The sequence below is a fragment of the Panulirus ornatus genome, chromosome 5 (genome assembly GCF_036320965.1).
Source record: "Panulirus ornatus isolate Po-2019 chromosome 5, ASM3632096v1, whole genome shotgun sequence".
In the NCBI taxonomy this organism is placed as follows: Eukaryota; Metazoa; Arthropoda; class Malacostraca; order Decapoda; family Palinuridae; genus Panulirus; species Panulirus ornatus.
The window spans coordinates 38,298,933-38,316,923 of NC_092228.1; the positions used below are offsets into that span (position 1 = coordinate 38,298,933).

Sequence of the window (17,991 nt, forward strand, 5' to 3'; positions counted from 1 at the left end):
AACTCTCATTTGCCCTCTTTCTCACCTCTTGCACCTTTTTCTTGACCTCCTGCCTCTTTCTTTTATACATCTCCCACTCATTTGCATTATTTCCCTGCAAAAATCGTCCAAATGCCTCTCTCTTCTCTTTCACTAATAATCGTACTTCTTTATCCCACCACTCACTACCCTTTGTAATCTGCCCACCTCCCACGCTTCTTATGCCACAAGCATCTTTTGCGCAAGCCATCACTGCTTCCCTAAATACATCCCATTCCTCCCCCACTCCCCTTACGTCCTTTGTTCTCACCTTTTTCCATTCTGTACTCCGTCTCTCCTGGTATTTCCTCACACAAGTCTCCTTCCCAAGCTCACTTACTCTCACCACTCTTTTCACCCCAACATTCTCTCTTCTTTTCTGAAAACCTCTACAAATCTTCACCTTCGCCCCAGAAGATAATGATCAGACATCCCTCCAGTTGTACCTCTCAGCACATTAACATCCAAAAGTCTGTCTTTTGCGCACCTGTCAATTAACACGTAATCCAATAACGCTCTTTAGAAAAGCAAATGGATTTGTATATAGCATTTATGGATCTGGAGAAGGCATATGATAGAGTTGATAGAGATGTTCTGTGGAAGGTATTAAGAATATATGGTGTGGGAGGCAAGTTGTTAGAAACAGTGAAAAGTTTTTATCGAGGATGTAAGGCATGTGTATGTGTAGGAAGAGAGGAAAGTGATTGGTTCTCAGTGAATGTAGGTTTGCGGCAGGGGTGTGTGATGTCTCCATGGTTGTTTAAATTGTTTTTGGATGGGGATGTTAGGGAGGTGAATGCAAGAGTTTTGGAAAGGGGGGCAAGTATGCAGTGTTGTGGATTAGAGAGCCTAGGAAGTGAGTCAGTTGTTGTTCGCTGATGATACAGCGCTGGTGGCTGATTCATGTGAGAAACTGCAGAAGTTGGTGACTGAGTTTGGTAAAGTGTGTGAAAGAAGAAGGTTGAGAGTAAATGTGAATAAGAGCAAGGTTATTAGGTACAGTAGGGGTGAGGGTCAAGTCAATTGGGAGGTAAGTTTGAAAGGAGAAAAACTGGAGGAAGTGAAGTGTTTTAGATATCTGGGAGTGGATCTGGCAGCAGATGGAACCGGGGAAGCGGAAGTGAATCATAGGGTGGGGGAGGGGGCGAAAATTCTGGGAGCCTTGAAGAATGTGTGGAAGTCAAGAACATTATCTCGGAAAGCAAAAATGGGTATGTTTGAAGGAATAGTGGTTCCAACAATGTTGTACGGTTGCGAGGCGTGGGCTATGGATAGAGTTGTGCGCAGGAGGGTGGATGTGCTGGAAATGAGATGTTTGAGGACAGTATGTGGTGTGAGGTGGTTTGATCGAATAAGTAATAATAGGGTAAGAGAGATGTGTGGTAATAAAAAGTGTGTGGTTGAGAGAGCAGAAAAGGGTATTTTGAAGCGGTTTGGTCACATGGAGAGAATGAGTGAGGAAAGATTGACCAAGAGGATATATATGTCAGAGGTGGAGGGAATGAGGAGAAGTGGGAGACCAAATTGGAGGTGGAAAGATAGAGTGAAAAAGATTTTGAGTGATCGGGGCCTGAACATGCAGGAGGGTGAAAGGCGTGCAAGGAATAAAGTGAATTGGAACGATGTGGTATACCGGGGTCGACATGCTGTCAGTGGATTGAACCAGGGCATGTGAAGCGTCTGGGTAAACCATGGAAAGTTTTGTGGGGCCTGGATGTGGAAATGGAGCTGTGGTTTCGGTGCATTATGCATGATAGCTAGAGACTGAGTGTGAATGAATGTGGCCATTGTTGTCTTTTCCTTACGCTACATCGCACGCATCTGGGGGGTAGGGGACTGTCATTTCTTGTGTGGCTGGGTGGAGATGGGAATGAATAAGGACAGTAAGTATGAATTGTGTACATGTGTATATATGTATATGTCTGTGTATGTATGTATATGTATGTGTTGAAATGTATAGATATGTATATATGCGTGTGTGGACGTGTTTGTATATACATGTGTAAGTGGGTGGGTTGGGCCATTCTTTCGTCTATTTCCTTGTGCTACCTCGCTAACGCGGGAGACAGCGACAAAGTACAAAGTAAAATAGGAAAAAAATAATGATAATAATGTATATTTATGTGTATGTTGAAATGTATAGGTATGTATATGTGCGTGTGTGGGCGTTTATGTATATTCATGTGTATGTGGGTGGGTTGGGCCATTCTTTTGTCTGTTGCCTTGTGCTACCTTGCTAATGCAGGAGACAGTGACAGAGTATGATAAATGAATAAATAGATAAATAAAAGTAGCGTGTATGAATATGTACCTATGTATATATGTATATGTCTGTGTATGTATATGTATGTATTCTTTGAATTGTATAGGTATGTTTATGTGTGTGTGTGGGCGTTTATGTATATACATGTGGGTGGGTTGGGCCATTCTTTTGTCTGTATCCTTGCGTTACCTTGCTAACATGGGAGACATCGACAAAGTATAATAAATAAATAGATAAAAAAAATAGTATAGATAGGAGCCAATAAGTATTCATTTTCCTTTGTTCCAATAAAATTCTATGCTTGGTTTAATTTAACACTACATGGTGGAGGGTGTAAAGTCATCTTCCTGTTCTATACTAACCTTATATCATGAATGGAAATTTGATTAGAATTAGAAAATCAATTGACAGATAACCTCATCATGAGCCATTGTACTTCACGAAGGTAGTGAAGGCAAATTTGTTTAGAATTATTTTTTCAGCCTTGGTATTTTGCAGGTAATGAGAGAAAAGGGCTCAGAAAGTTCTTCTCCAAATAGCATGGACTCTTGCACAAAATCTGGCACAAAGAAGGATGAGGATGCTTCATGCTTCTCCTTGCCTTTGCTAGAAACTCAGGTCTCTCAGGTTTCCACCCTAAGTGAAGATGCTTGCAGTAGCCAAGATGTTCGGATGGATGACAGAAATCTTGGAGAAAATAATCCAAGTTTTTCTCAGATGCCTTCAGATGATGATAGTGAGTATTGTATTTGCAGGTGAAAGATTGACAAGAACTGGGATTTTTTTTTTGCTAGAAAGCCACATGAAATGAGTATTAGATACTGTACATCCAAAAGCTTGTATATTCCTTCTTAATGGCATGTTCCAATAACTTATGGCCATTTTGTGTAAGGTTTCACATCCTGAACAAATCTTAGAAATTGTTTATGCCTTCAGAAAAATTTTAACAGTATTTTTTTTTGTATACCCTAAGATGAAGCAAGTGAGGCTTGGCATAGTGCTTGTATAAAGGTAGAGAAGACAAAAATGAATTTTTGAAATATAGGGGTATAAATATGTTGAGGTAGCGGTACCTTGCTAACGCGGGAGACAGTGACAAAGCAAAATAAAAAAAAAAATAAAAATATGTTGAGTATATATACTTGGTCAGGTGCCTGAGAAAGTTGTGATTGAGAAGGTAACATCATGCACAGAGCATTTGACTGGGGAGGAGTGTTGTGCCATGAAAGTTAGAGGGTATGTGGACTTTAAAGAAAGAGAATGCAGAATACTTAAAGAAAAGTGAGACTTGTGTATGACACCCATGATTCTGGACAAAGTGTATGATAGGGGTAACGGATGTGCCTTATGGAAGGTGCTATGAATGTATGGCATAAAGGGGAAGCTGTTGAATGCAGTTCTGAGTGTTTACTGAGAGAACAAAGCATAAGTTTCTGTAGGAAGGAAGGAGAGTAAGTGGTTTCCTTCAACGATGTGTAATGACACCATGGCTATTTACTGTAATCTTTTTATGGAAGGGATGATAAGGGAGGTTAATGCTAGGGTCTTGAAGTAAAGGATGGATTTGTAACATGCTGGGGTTGGAAGGGGACACGGGAGGTGGATTAGTTACTGAATGTGGTTGACACAACTGTGGTGGCAGACTCCAGGGAGAAACTCCAATAGTTCGTGACAAATTTCAAGAAAATGTGTAAAATGAGAAGATTGAAAGTAAATATTACCACATTTAAGATAATGAGAGTGTTTCAGAACTGTGGTAAGCCAGAATGGTTTGAGTATGAATTGAAATTGGGAGGACTTGGAGGAAGTGGAGTACTTTAGGTACCTAGGAGTAGATGTGGCATCAGATGGAACCATGGGGGCTGAAGTAAGTCACAGGGTGGAGAAGCAGACTAAGGTTTTGGGTGTGTTAAGAGCTTGTAGAAAGAAATGTCATGGCCTACAAGAGCAAAAATGGGTATGTTTTAAGGTATAGTTGTGCTGACAACATTGTTTGGTTGTGAGTCTTGGGCCTTGAATGCAGATGAAAAGAAGAGGTTGGATTTATTGAAAATTGAATGCCTGTGCATGATGTGTGGCATGAAATGAGTTAATAATGTAAGAAAATGATTGTTAGTGAGTGTGTGTGTGTGTGTGTGCGCGCGTGTGTAAGCACACACTGATGGAGGGGGCTGACTAGGGTGTGTTGAAATGGTTCAGGCACAAAGAGAGGATGAGTGAAGAGAGACTGACAAAAAGGATCATTGCTTAAGAAATGAAGATTATGGGAGGGAGGATGAGAGAGAGTAAAAGGTGGAAGGATGAAATTAGGGAAGCTTTGGAATATTTAGGGCATGAACATTCAGGAGGGCAAAAATTGTGTAGTATAGAAATAACTGAAGCAATGTGGTATATTGGGATAACAGAGTAAATGGAATGAATCAGTTAGTATGAAGCAGTCAAGTAGTCTGGAGGGGTTTGGCTGTAGATGGTTGCTAGAGAGAGGATATTTGTGAATGAGACCATTATTCATTCATTTCTGATGCAATCTTACTTCAGTGAAAAATGCAGGTAAATTGTAACAGCTTATGCTTACATTTTTAAGACTATTTTCATGGAACCTCTCACAGTTTGTTTTTTTAACAGAAGTGGCATTGGACTTTAAAAACTTGCAGTAAATTTGCATAGCTGAAAAAAGATTAACACAGAGGTAAAGATTTATATATCGTCATGATCTTAATGATTTATTCAGAGTGATTTCTTGTGTAAAATATACTTACTTTTAGTGGAGAGGATTCAGACAGAAGATGGAAGTGGGGACTACACAATATTCAACAGAGTTACCTACTTGGGAGCTGCATCAATTAATGCCCCACGAAGTGAAGCGGAGATTCAACGAAATATGGCAATACTTAATGCTCAAGCTCAGGAACAGGCTCTGGAAGTTTCTGTTTCAGTGCCATCAAATTCAGAAGGATATGTCATGTGAGTTTTTTGTAATACAGTAGCTTTTCCATAATTCATACACATTCATAGTTTGTATGATTAGCTGAATACCTTACACTATCATCTTTATTTTGAGCTCGTTTGGATTATGTGACATGGCAGATTCACTTATAAGTAATGATGTTAATGCTAATTTCATTAGTCCAAATTTCATTATTTTGCCAATAGTGGTCATGATGTTAAACTGTTTGTCTTGTTGATAAAATGTCACTTGTACTGGTTATTGATGGTTTTACCATCTCACATGCTACCCCAGTTCTCAGGGATTATTTATACAAGATTACACTTCAGATGTTCAGTGGTTATGCAGTGAAGTGGGTAAATTTTTGATTGGTTGCATGAAGTTGATAGTTGTAGACTTTGCTCTTATCAGGTTTTCTCTACCTAGAAATGCCCAGATATTTGGCAGTATACCTTTGGCTCAGCAAACTGACATAGTTATGTGAGGTATTGTTTTAGCCCTTTCAACAGAAGGCCATAGTTTTATCTCTATCCCCCCAACCCCTCTCTTTCTCCTTCTCACAAAAAATAAAGAATATAGATGTAGAAATTTTAAAATTCCAAGAAGAGAATGAAACATGAATGGAGAACATGGAAAGGAATCCAAAGTTATTATTCACATATGCGAACAAAGCAGAAAACAGAACATCAGAGATTGGACCCTTTAACATAGGAGATGAATATGAAAATAACCCCAAAGAAATATGCATGATGTTGATTGAACAATATGAATTGATGTTCATCTCAAATTATAAGAAGATATTGGAAGATGACAGTTACCATAGACATGAAGACGCATCATTACAAGTATGTTAGACATGAGGCAAAGTGTTACTTGAGTGCAATGACCTCTCCTCGTCATCCACTGATATGTCTTTCTGGTCTTTAGCTAAGAGCATATCTAACTACTTCTGTGGCTCTATGTTTCTTCCACTTTTCCATTCTGATGATGCTATAGCTGTCTCTTCCATTCACAGAGCAGCTCTCTTTTATTTCCCGTTTCTCCTCTGACTCCGCCTTGGATGACTCTAACATTCCTTCACCTCTTGATGCTCATCTTATTAATCCTATGCCCTTACCCTTAATCTCTTTTTGGACTGTCCAAAAGTGCTTCTCTCTCTGGATACGAGCTAGACATTTGGTCTTGATGGCATCCATCTCCGTGTACTGAAAGAAAGTACCTCTCAACTTGCATCTGTGCTTACTTGTCTGTCATTTTTCTTTAAAAGCAAAACTTTTCTTTCATTTTGGAAGCATGTGTTGATACATCCCATTCCTAAGAAGGGTGACCATTCTGACCCTTCTCACTGTCGTCCTATTGCTTTGACGTCTACCGTTTCCAAAGTCTTTGAATCCCTCCTCAGCTCCCATATCCTTAGACATCTTGGATCTCATATTTTTCTCTTTGATCACCGGTATGGGTTCCATAAGGCGAGATCCACTGGTGATATTCTTTCCCACCTTACCAATGTTTGGTTATCATCCCTGGAAGATTTTGGGGGGTCTTTTGCAGTTGCCCTTGACATATATAAAATTTTTAACAGTGTGTGGCATTGAGGTCTTATCTCTAAGTTCCCCTCTTTTGACTTCCCTCTCTCACTCTGCCCCTTCAGTTCTTCCTTCCTCTCCAGCTGATCCATTTCTGTGGTTGTCAATGGATCAACCTCCCCACCATTCTCCATTAACAGCATTGTCCCTCAAGGTTCTGTCCTGTCCCCTTCTTTTTCTTCCTTTTTATCAATGATTTCCTCTATGCTACAAATAACCAAATGAACTCATATGCTGATGACTTAACACTGCATTCATCCACATCCTTCAATTCTGCTCCTCCTTCTTTCACTTATTCTGCATCTCGTCTTGACACAGGTTCCTCAGTAGACTCAGGCTTGCACATGATATCTCATTGGGGTAGACAAAATCTAGATAAGTTTAATATCTCCAAGACCCAGTTTCTACCCATCTCTCTTTTGAAAACTCCTCACAACTCTCACCTCTCCTTGAATGGCTGTGTAATTCCACTTCTTGACTCAGTGAACTTATTTGGTACTACTTTAACAGCCACTCTTTCCTAGAAACACCACATGAAATAGCAAAGTTTGCCTCTAAGAAACTGGAAGTCCTGTTTAGATGTTGAAATTTCTTCTGAACAGTTGCTCTATTTATACATAGGACTGATTCGTCCTTGTATGGAGCACTGCTTTCATTTTTGGGGTGGTTCTAGCTCTGCTTCCATACTTGACAGAGTTGAGTCAAAAGAGGTCTGATTTATAAACTCTCCTATGTAACTTCAGAACTTGACCTTTTGCCCTACAATGCAATGTTGGTTCACTTCCCTCTTCTGCAGGTGTTACTTTGGTTTTTGCTCCTGAAAGCTAGCTGTGTGTGTGTGCCCCCACCACTAGCTAGACCATGCAGTACTCTACAAGCTGCTGCATCATATGATTACTGTGTGGCTGTTGGCTACTCAATGGTGGGGTGTTTTGAAAACTTGTTTCCCCTACACCTTGAAGCTTTGGAACTCCCTACCCTCTCGTTCCTTTCCCAATGACTGTGATCTTGCTCATTTTAGATACAGGTTTTTCACTTCCACCAAAATTCGTAAATACTTTCCTTGTCTTTTCTTTTACTGTTTTATATTCCTCTCAATTTCAATGAAGGCCAGACCTTGGTGTTGACTTTTGTCCATGTTTAGAGCATCCAACATAAATGTACGAAACAGATTTGAACAGAGATGGAGATTATTTATTGAAAACTAAAGGAGGAAATAAGGAACAAACACAGTTTAAAAATATAGAGATAGCTGGAGATGCCATGCAAAAATGAAATCAAGAATGGCCAAAATATGATTGTAAGATTATTGTACCACCATTTATCAAAAACCCAGAATGGTATGATGGTATGAATCTTTATTGGCAAGAACACAAAAGACTTATGACAAATTAGAACATGAGAATGAGTTGAAATAAGAAATATCACCATTACTACCCAGATTAGACACAGTACCAAAACTAGCTGAGGATTAATAAGGAAGTTGAAAATCCTTGGAAAACAATGTTTATAATCATACAAATTCTAATAAGTGAGAACTCTAGAATCAAAGTTAGTTAAATCAGTGAATACACAAAGGATAACAAAAAAATTTCTTTTTTTCCTATTTGCTTGCTACTCCTGCATTAGTGAGGTAGCACCAGGAACTGATGAAAAAAAGCTTCATATGCTCATATATATTCTCTAGCTGTCATGTTTCACTTATCAATATCACAGTTCCCTAACCACATCTGGGTCCCACAGATCTTTCCATGGTTTCCTCTGCCTGCTTCATATGTTCTGGTTCCGTCCATTGATAGCACATCACCCCTTTACCACATTGCTCCAGTTCATTTTATCTGTTGCATGTCTTTCATCCTCCTGCATGATCAGGGCTGCATGATCTTAGACACTCTACTTTGGCATAGAGGTCTTTGAGGTTCGAAATGTATGACCTCCTTTCCCTGATTCCCTCAGTTACATAGTTTTATCCTCTCCAAAGAGTCATCCATATGTTCAAGATTATCTATCCTGGCATCTTACAGACCATTCTTGTTAGGGAGAGCCATCTGTAGTACAGCTCTTTCCCTATCACCTCTCTTGAATATAGGCACAGCATATGTCCCCTTCCACTCCTTTCTCCATTGACATTGAACAGTAGCCCAGTCAGTGTCTCTGCACATGACTTTATCAAATATGGAGAGACTTTGTCAGGATCATGAATTTTGTATGAGTCAGGTTGCTTAATTGGTCTAGTAATGTCTTTTCTCTAAGTTTTAACATATCATGTATCTCTTCACATAATTTCATTCATCATATTATACTTGACTGCTTTTTCCTGCATCAGCAAGGTTGTGCCAGGAAACAGACGAAAAAAGACCCATCCACTCATATATACACACACACATGTAGATGTGATGATCGCACTTGTATGTGATGATAGTATGAAGGTGAAATTGCACTTCAGTTGGAGTTCATACAATTTTATTTAATATGTAATTTTTCTCTACATGTGGCACATGTTCCATGGAGACAGTTCACTTCGTCAGGTGCCAGTACTTAACAAAGTTATTTAATCCCAACATCACACTTAATTCCCACCATCCAACACCGTTCTATATAGACCAAGCACTGTACATATGCATACATGTACATATCAACATATACATATATACGTACACAGACATTATTTCATATTTTTTTTATTATACTTTGTCGCTGTCTCCCGCATCAGGGAGGTAGCGCAAGGAAACAGATGAAAGAATGGCCCACCTCACCCACATACACATGTATATACATACACGTTCACACATGCACATATACGTACCTATACATTTCAACTTATACATATATATACATAAACAGACATATACATATATATATACACATGTACATAATTCATACTTGCTGCCTTTATTCATTCCTGTCACCACCCCGCCACACATGCAATGACACCCCCCTCCCCCTGCATGCACGTGAGGTAGCGCTAGGAAAAGACAACAAAGGCCACATTCGTTCACACTCAGTCTCTAGCTGTCATGTATAATGCACCGAAACCACAGCCCCCTTTCTACATCCAGGCCCCACAAAACTTTCCATGGTTTACCCCAGACGCTTCACATGCCCTGGTTCAATCCATTGACAGCATGTTGACCCTGGTATCCCACATCATTCTAATTCACTCTATTTCTTGCACGCCTTTCACCCTCCTGCATGTTCAGGCCCTGATCACTCAAAATCTTTTTCACTCCATCCTTCCACCTCCAATTTGGTCTCCCACTTCTCCTTGTCCACCTCTGACACATATATCCTCTTTGTCAGTCTTTCCTCACTCATTCTCTCTATGTGACCAAACCATTTCAACACACCCTCTTCTGCCTTCTCAACCACAGTCTTTTTATTACCACGCGTCTTTCTTACCATTCCATTACCTACTCGATCAAACCACCTTACACCACATGTTGTCCTCAAACATTTCATTTTCAACACATCCACCCTCCTCCATACAATCCTATCTATAGCCCATGCCTCGCATCCTTATAACATTGTTGGAACTACTATTACTTCAAGCATACCCATTTATGCTCTCCGAGATAATGTACTCTCCTTCCACACATTCTTCATTGCTCCCAGAACCTTCGCTACCTCCCCCACCCTATGACTCACTTCCGCTTCCATAGTTCCATTCGCTGCTAAGTCCACTTTCAGATATCTGAAACACTTCACTTCCTCCAGTTTTTCTCCATTTAAACATACATCCCAATTAATCTGTCCCTTAACTGTATTGAACCTATTAACCTTGCTCTTATTCACATTTACTCTCAACTTTCCTTTCAACACACTTTTCCAAACTCAGTCACCAACTTCTGCAGTTTCTCACTTGAATCAATCTCCAGAGCTGTATCATCGGCAAACAACAAGTGACTCACTTCCCAGGCCCTTTCATCCTGCAACAGACTGCATACTCACCTCTATCCAAATATCTTGCATTTACCTCTCTAACCACCCCATCCATAAACAACAAATTAAACAACCATGGAGACATCACACACCACTGCTGCAGATCGACCTTCACTGGGAACAAATCACTCCTTTCTTCCTACTTGTACTTATGCCTTACATCCTTGGTAAAAACTTTTCACTGCTTCTAGCAACTTACTTCCCACACCATATACTCTTGAGACCTTCCACAAAGCATCTCTATCAACCCTATCAAATGCCTTCTCCAGTTCCATAAATGCTACATATAAATCCCTCTGCTTTTCTAAGTATTTGTCACACACATTCTTCAAAGCAAACACCTGATCCACACATCCTGCACCACTTCTGAAACCACACTGCTCTTCCCCAATCTGATGCTCTATACATACCTTCAACCTCTCGATCAATACCCTACCATATAATTTCCCAGGAATACTCAACAAACTTATGCCTCTGTAGTTTGAACACTCACCTTCATCCTCTTTGCCTGTGTACATTGGCAATATGCATGTATTCTGCCAATTCTCAGACACTTCACCATGATCCATACATATATAAGATATCCTTACCAACCAATCAACAACATAGTCATCTTTTTTTTTTTTTTTGATATCTTTCACTGCAATACCATGCAAACCAGCGGCCTTGCCAGATATCATGTTCCACAAAGCTTTTACTACCTCTTCTCTCTTAACCAAACCATTCTCCCTGACCCCTCTCACTTTGCACACCACAATGACCAAAGCACTCTATATCTGCCACTCTGTCAGTAAACACATTCAACAAACCTTCAAAATACTCACTCCATCTCCTTCTCACTTCATCACTTCCTATTATTACTTCCCCACTTGCCCCTTCACCAATGTTCCCATTTGTTCTCTTGTCTTACGCACGTTAATTTCCTCCTTCCAAAACATCTGTTTATTCTCCCTAAAATTTAATGATTCTGTCACCCCAGCTCTGATTTGCCCTTTTTTTCAACCTTTGCACCTTTCTTTTAACCTTGTGCCACTTTCTTTTATACATCTCCCAGTCATTTGCACTTCTTCCTTGCAAGTATCTTCCAGACTCCTCTCTTTCTCTTTCATTAACAACTTTACTTCTTCATCCCACCACTCACTACCCTTTCTGATTTGCCCATTCCCCATGTATTAATATAAACCATTGATCAATCAACAGAATTTATGATGCCACAACAAGCACTGAGATGACTCGTTTCAAAATACATCGAATCCTTTTCTGTGCACGAGGAAAAGTTGAAACATCAGAAGCCCGATGCTTTGCCTTCACATCTTCTCATGGAGACACACAAGAAACAGCAATTTTCCAGTGTCATGTGTTTCGCTGTCAAATTCCTGAAGCTGTGAGTGGAAGTATTTAAGTGTAAATGCTTAAGTGTAGTTACAGTGGTTTTATATATATATTATGGTCAATCTGTTTTAATTATACAGTTACTAGATATAAAAGGTTTTGTTGAGAAGTATTATGATATGTTATTCTGTACGATGAAGATTTTAGCCGTTATTTATTAATTTATTATACTTTGTCGCTGCCTCCCGCGTCAGCGAGGTAGCGCAAGGAAACAGACGAAAGAATGGCCCAACCCACCCTCATACACATGTATATGCATACACATCCACACACACACATATACATACCTATACATTTCAATTTATACATATATACATACACAGATATATACATATATACACATTCCTATGAGTCCACGGAGAAAATGAAACACGATAAGTTCCCAAGTGCACTTTTGTGTAATAATCACATCATCAGGGGAGGCATAAGAGAGAAATATAACAGTCAGTTGATATATCTCGAAGAGACGAAGCTAGGACGCCGTTTAGTATACATGTGATTGTCCAAGACAGACAACGGGCGTTCATAAACTTATCATTTTACAAATTTTATCAACAATAAAGTTACCTAATTTGTATAGACCATCACTAATATTAAGATTATAAACTTGATATTGAAGAAAGAATGGCCGCTGTGCCACTTAAGACACAGGAGTCAAACCAGCATACAAAATTTGTAAATATATGTGAAGCATTGATGCTGGTTCTTTGATACTTGATGAAGAAGTGGTCAGCAGCAAAAACATATGGATTTTTTTTTTGTAACATACTTTGTATCCAGGAAAATGTGGATATGATAAAGATGGTGTAACTGTTTTGGTATTGAATTAATAGCAACTTGGATGTACAAAGAACTAATTTCCAAAGAATGATCATTTACTAAGTGAGCATAGAGTACAGTTAATTAATCCAAACCACATATCACTCTTGATTTATCATTGAAATTTTCCTTGATGATTTATTTATTTATTATATCTTAGTCACTGTCTCCCACGTTAGCGAGATAGCACAAGGAAACAGACAAAAGAATGGCCCAACCCACCCAAATATACATGCATATACATAAATGCCCACACATGCACATATACATACCTATACATTTCAACGTTTACATACATATACATACACAGACATATACATATATACACATTGGAAAGGATCACAATTTTGAGCGTGATCAAGATATTCCTATGAGTCCACTGGAACTTAACATGTTTCATTTTCCCCGTGGACTCATGGGAATATATACACATGTACATATTCATACTTGCTGCCTTCATCCATCGCTGTTGCCATCCCACCACACATGAAACAGCAACCCCCCCCCCCCAATGGACGCTTGAGGTAGTGCAAGGAAAAGACAGCAAAGGCCACATTCGTTCACACTCAGTCTCTAGCTGTCATGTGTGATGCACCAAACCCACAGTTCCCTATCCACATCCATGCCCATGGTTTACTCCAGACGCTTCACATGCTGGTTCAATACATTGACAGCACGTCCACCCTGGTACACCACATCATTCCAATTCACTCTATTCCTTGCACGCCTTTCACCCTCCTGTATGATCACTCAAAATTTTTTTCACTCCATCCTTCCACCTCCAATTTGGTCGTCCACTTCTCCTCGTTCACTCCACCTCTGACACATATATCCTCTTTGGCAATCTTTCCTCACCCATTCTTTCCATATGACCAAACCATTTCAATATACTCTCTTCTGCTGTCTCAACTACAGTCTTTTTATTACCACACATCTCTCTTACCCTTTCATTACTTACTCGATCAAACCACCTCACACCACATATTGTCCTCAAACATTTCATTTCCAACACATCCACTCTCCTCCCCACAACCTTATCTATAACCCATTCTTTGCAGCCATATAACATTGTTGGAACCACTATTCCTTCAAACCTACCCATTTTTGCTCTCTCAGAGAATGTTCTCGCCTTCCACACATTCTTAAACGCTCCCAGAACCTTCGCCCTCTTCCCCACCCTGTGACTTACTTCCGCTTCCATGGTTCCATCCGCTGTTAAGTCCACTTCCAGATATCCAAGACACTTCACTTCCTCCAGTTTTTCTCCATTCAAACTTGCCTCCCGATTAACATGTCCCTCAACCCTACTGAACCTAATAACCTTGCTCTTATTCACATTTACTCTCAGCTTTCTTCTTTCACACACTTTACCAAACTCAGTCACCAACTTCTGCAGTTTCTCACTTGAATCAACCTCTAGAACTGTATCATCAGCGAACAACAACTGACTCACTTCCCAAGCCCTCTCGTCCACAACAGACTGTATACTTGCCCCTCTCTCCAAAACCCTTACATTCACCTCCCTAACAACCCCATCCATAAACAAATTAAACAGCCATGGAGACATCATGCACCCATGCCGCAGACCAACATTCACTAGGAACCAATCACTTTCCTCTCCCTACTTGTACACATGCCCTACATCCTTGATAAAACCTTTTCACTGCTTCTAGCAACTTGCCTCTCACACCATATACTCTTAATACCTTCCACAAAGCATCTCTATCAACTCTATCATATGCCTTCTCCAGATCCATTAATCATATTGTGTGTGATTAAACAAAATATAATATCTTATTAAAACTTATGATAACTATGATTATTTTAGATTTTTTTTCCATTTGAATTTTCATCACTTACTAGATAGCCAATATAACATTTTTAGTCCTGTTTTTACACCTGTGCCTTACTAAATCGAATTTTCAAAATTTCCTTTTTGTTTAGGTAGCACGTGTGTTGATCACCTTTGCAGCAGCTTTCCGAAGAGTGCCAAGGAGTAAACTGGTCAAGAGAGAAGAGGAACTTTGTCCAAACCGGCAATTGGCTGATTATGTTCACCTCTTTGATATATCTTTAGAGATTAAAGAGGAAGACAGTAAGGTAAAGCGAGCTTATTTCTTCCTGCAAAACTGCATAAGATTATGAGACAACATAGAAATGGAATTTATGGAATTATGTGACCATAGAAATTGAATATTATTATTTTATTTATTCAATTTGCTTTGTCGCTGTCTCCCGCGTTAGCGAGGTAGCGCAAGGAAACAGACGAAAGAATGGCCCAATCCATCCACATGTATATACAAACACGTCCACACACACAAATATACATACCTATACATCTCAATGTATACATATATATACACACACAGACATATACATATATACACATGTACATAATTCATACTTTTCTTTCTTTCTTTCATACTATTCGCCATTTCCCGCATTAGCGAGGTAGCGTTAAGAACAGAGGACTGGGCCTTTAAGGAAATATCCTCACCTGGCCCCCTTCTCTGTTCCTTCTTTTGGAAAATTAAAAAAAATTCATACTGACTTCCTTTATTCATTTCCATCCCCACCTCGCCAAACATGAAATAACAACCGCCTCCCCCTGCATGTGCACGAGGTAGCGCTAGGAAAAGACCACAAGGGCTACATTCATTCACACTCAGTCTCTAGCTGTCATGTAATAATGCACCGAAACCACAGCTCCCTTTCCACATCCAGGCCCCACAGAATTTTCCATGGTTTACCCCAGACGCTTCACATGCCCTGGTTCAATCCATTGACAGCACGTCAACCTCAGTATACCACATTGTTCCAATTCACTCTATTCCTTGCACGCCTTTCACCCTCCTGCATGTTCTGGCCCAGCATCACTCAAAATCTTTTTCACTCCATCTTTCCACCTCCAGTTAGGTCTCCCACATCTCCTCGTTCCCTCCACCTCTGACACATATATCCTCTTGGTCAATCTTTCTTCACTCATTCTCTCCATGTGACCAAACCATTTCAAAACACCCTCTTCTGCTCTTTCAACCACACTCTTTTTATTACCACACATCTCTCTTACCCTATTATTACTTATTCAATCAAACCACCTCACACCACACATTGTCCTCAAACATCTCATTTCCAGCACATCACCCTCCTCTGCACAACTCTATCTATAGCCCACGCCTCGCAACCATATAACATTGTTGGAACCACTGTTCCTTCAAACATACCCATTTTTGCTTTCTGAGATAATGTTCTCGACTTCTACACATTCTTCAACGCTCCCAGAACTTTTGCCCCCTCCCCCACCCTATGATTCACTTCTGCTTCCATGATTCCATCCGTTGCTTAATCCACTCCCAGATATCTAAAACACTTCACTTCCTCCAGTTTTTCTCCATTCAAACTTACCTTCCAATTGACTTGTCCCTCAACCCTACTGTACCTAGTAACCTTGCTCTTATTCACATTTACTCTCAGCTTTCTTCTTTCACACACTTTACCAAACTCAGTCACCAGCTTCTGCAGTTTCTCACCCGAATCAGCCACCAGTGCCGTATCATCAGTGAACAACAACTGACTCACTTCCCAAGCTCTCTCATCCACAACAGACTGCATACTTGCCCCTCTTTCCAAAACTCTTGCATTCACCTCCCTAACAACCCCATCCATTTTTTTTTTTTTTTTTTTATACCTCGTCGCTGTCTCCCGCGTTTGCGAGGTAGCGCAAGGAAACAGACGAAAGAAATGGCCCAACCCCCCCCATACACATGTACATACACACGTCCACACACGCAAATATACATACCTACACAGCTTTCCATGGTTTACCCCGGACACTTCACATGCCCTGATTCAATCCACTGACAGCACGTCAACCCCTGTATACCACATCGCTCCAATTCACTCTATTCCTTGCCCTCCTTTCACCCTCCTGCATGTTCAGGCCCCGATCACACAAAATCCTTTTCACTCCATCTTTCCACCTCCAATTCGGTCTCCCTCTTCTCCTCGTTCCCTCCACCTCTGACACATATATCCTCTTGGTCAATCTTTCCTCACTCATTCTCTCCATGTGCCCAAACCATTTCAAAACACCCTCTTCTGCTCTCTCAACCATGCTCTTTTTATTTCCACACATCTCTCTCACCCTTACGTTACTTACTCGATCAAACCACCTCACACCACACATTGTCCTCAAACATCTCACTTCCAGCACGTCCATCCTCCTGCGAACAACTCTATCCATAGCCCACGCCTCGCAACCATACAACATTGTTGGAACCACTATTCCTTCAAACATACCCATTTTTGCCCTCCGGGATAATGTTCTCGACTTCCACACATTTTTCAAGGCTCCCAAAATTTTCGCCCCCTCCCCCACCCTATGATCCACTTCCGCTTCCATGGTTCCATCCGCTGACAGATCCACTCCCAGATGTCTAAAACACTTCACTTCCTCCAGTTTTTCTCCATTCAAACTCACCTCCCAATTGACTTGACCCTCAACCCTACTGTACCTAATAACCTTGCTCTTATTCACATTTACTCTTAACTTTCTTCTTCCACACACTTTACCAAACTCCGTCACCAGCTTCTGCAGTTTCTCACATGAATCCGCCACCAGCGCTGTATCATCAGCGAATAACAACTGACTCACTTCCCAAGCTCTCTCATCCCCAACAGACTTCATACTTGCCCCTCTTTCCAAGACTCTTGCATTTACCTCCCTAACAACCCCATCCATAAACAAATTAAACAACCATGGAGACATCACACACCCCTGCCGCAGACCTACATTCACTGAGAACCAATCACTTTCCTCTCTTCCTACACGTACACATGCCTTACATCCTCGATAAAAACTTTTCACTGCTTCTAACAACTTGCCTCCCACACCATATATTCTTAATACCTTCCACAGAGCATCTCTATCAACTCTATCATATGCCTTCTCCAGATCCATAAATGCTACATACAAATCCATTTGCTTTTCTAAGTATTTCTCACATACATTCTTCAAAGCAAACACC

The 17,991-nt window shown here is 40.3% G+C and overlaps 1 protein-coding gene across 6 annotated transcripts in view; it reads left to right on the forward strand.

Annotated features, from left to right (window-relative positions):
- Nucleotides 1-17,991, forward strand: part of LOC139748664 (rab GTPase-activating protein 1-like) — a 158,869-nt gene that overhangs the window by 18,138 nt on the left and 122,740 nt on the right. For all 6 annotated transcript variants that reach the window (XM_071661926.1, XM_071661927.1, XM_071661923.1 and 3 more), the window contains exons 3-6: nucleotides 2,780-3,017; nucleotides 5,047-5,245; nucleotides 11,954-12,137; nucleotides 14,909-15,064. In XM_071661926.1, the coding sequence (XP_071518027.1) occupies nucleotides 2,780-3,017; nucleotides 5,047-5,245; nucleotides 11,954-12,137; nucleotides 14,909-15,064 (777 nt within the window). The remainder of the gene's footprint in view (nucleotides 1-2,779; nucleotides 3,018-5,046; nucleotides 5,246-11,953; nucleotides 12,138-14,908; nucleotides 15,065-17,991) is intronic.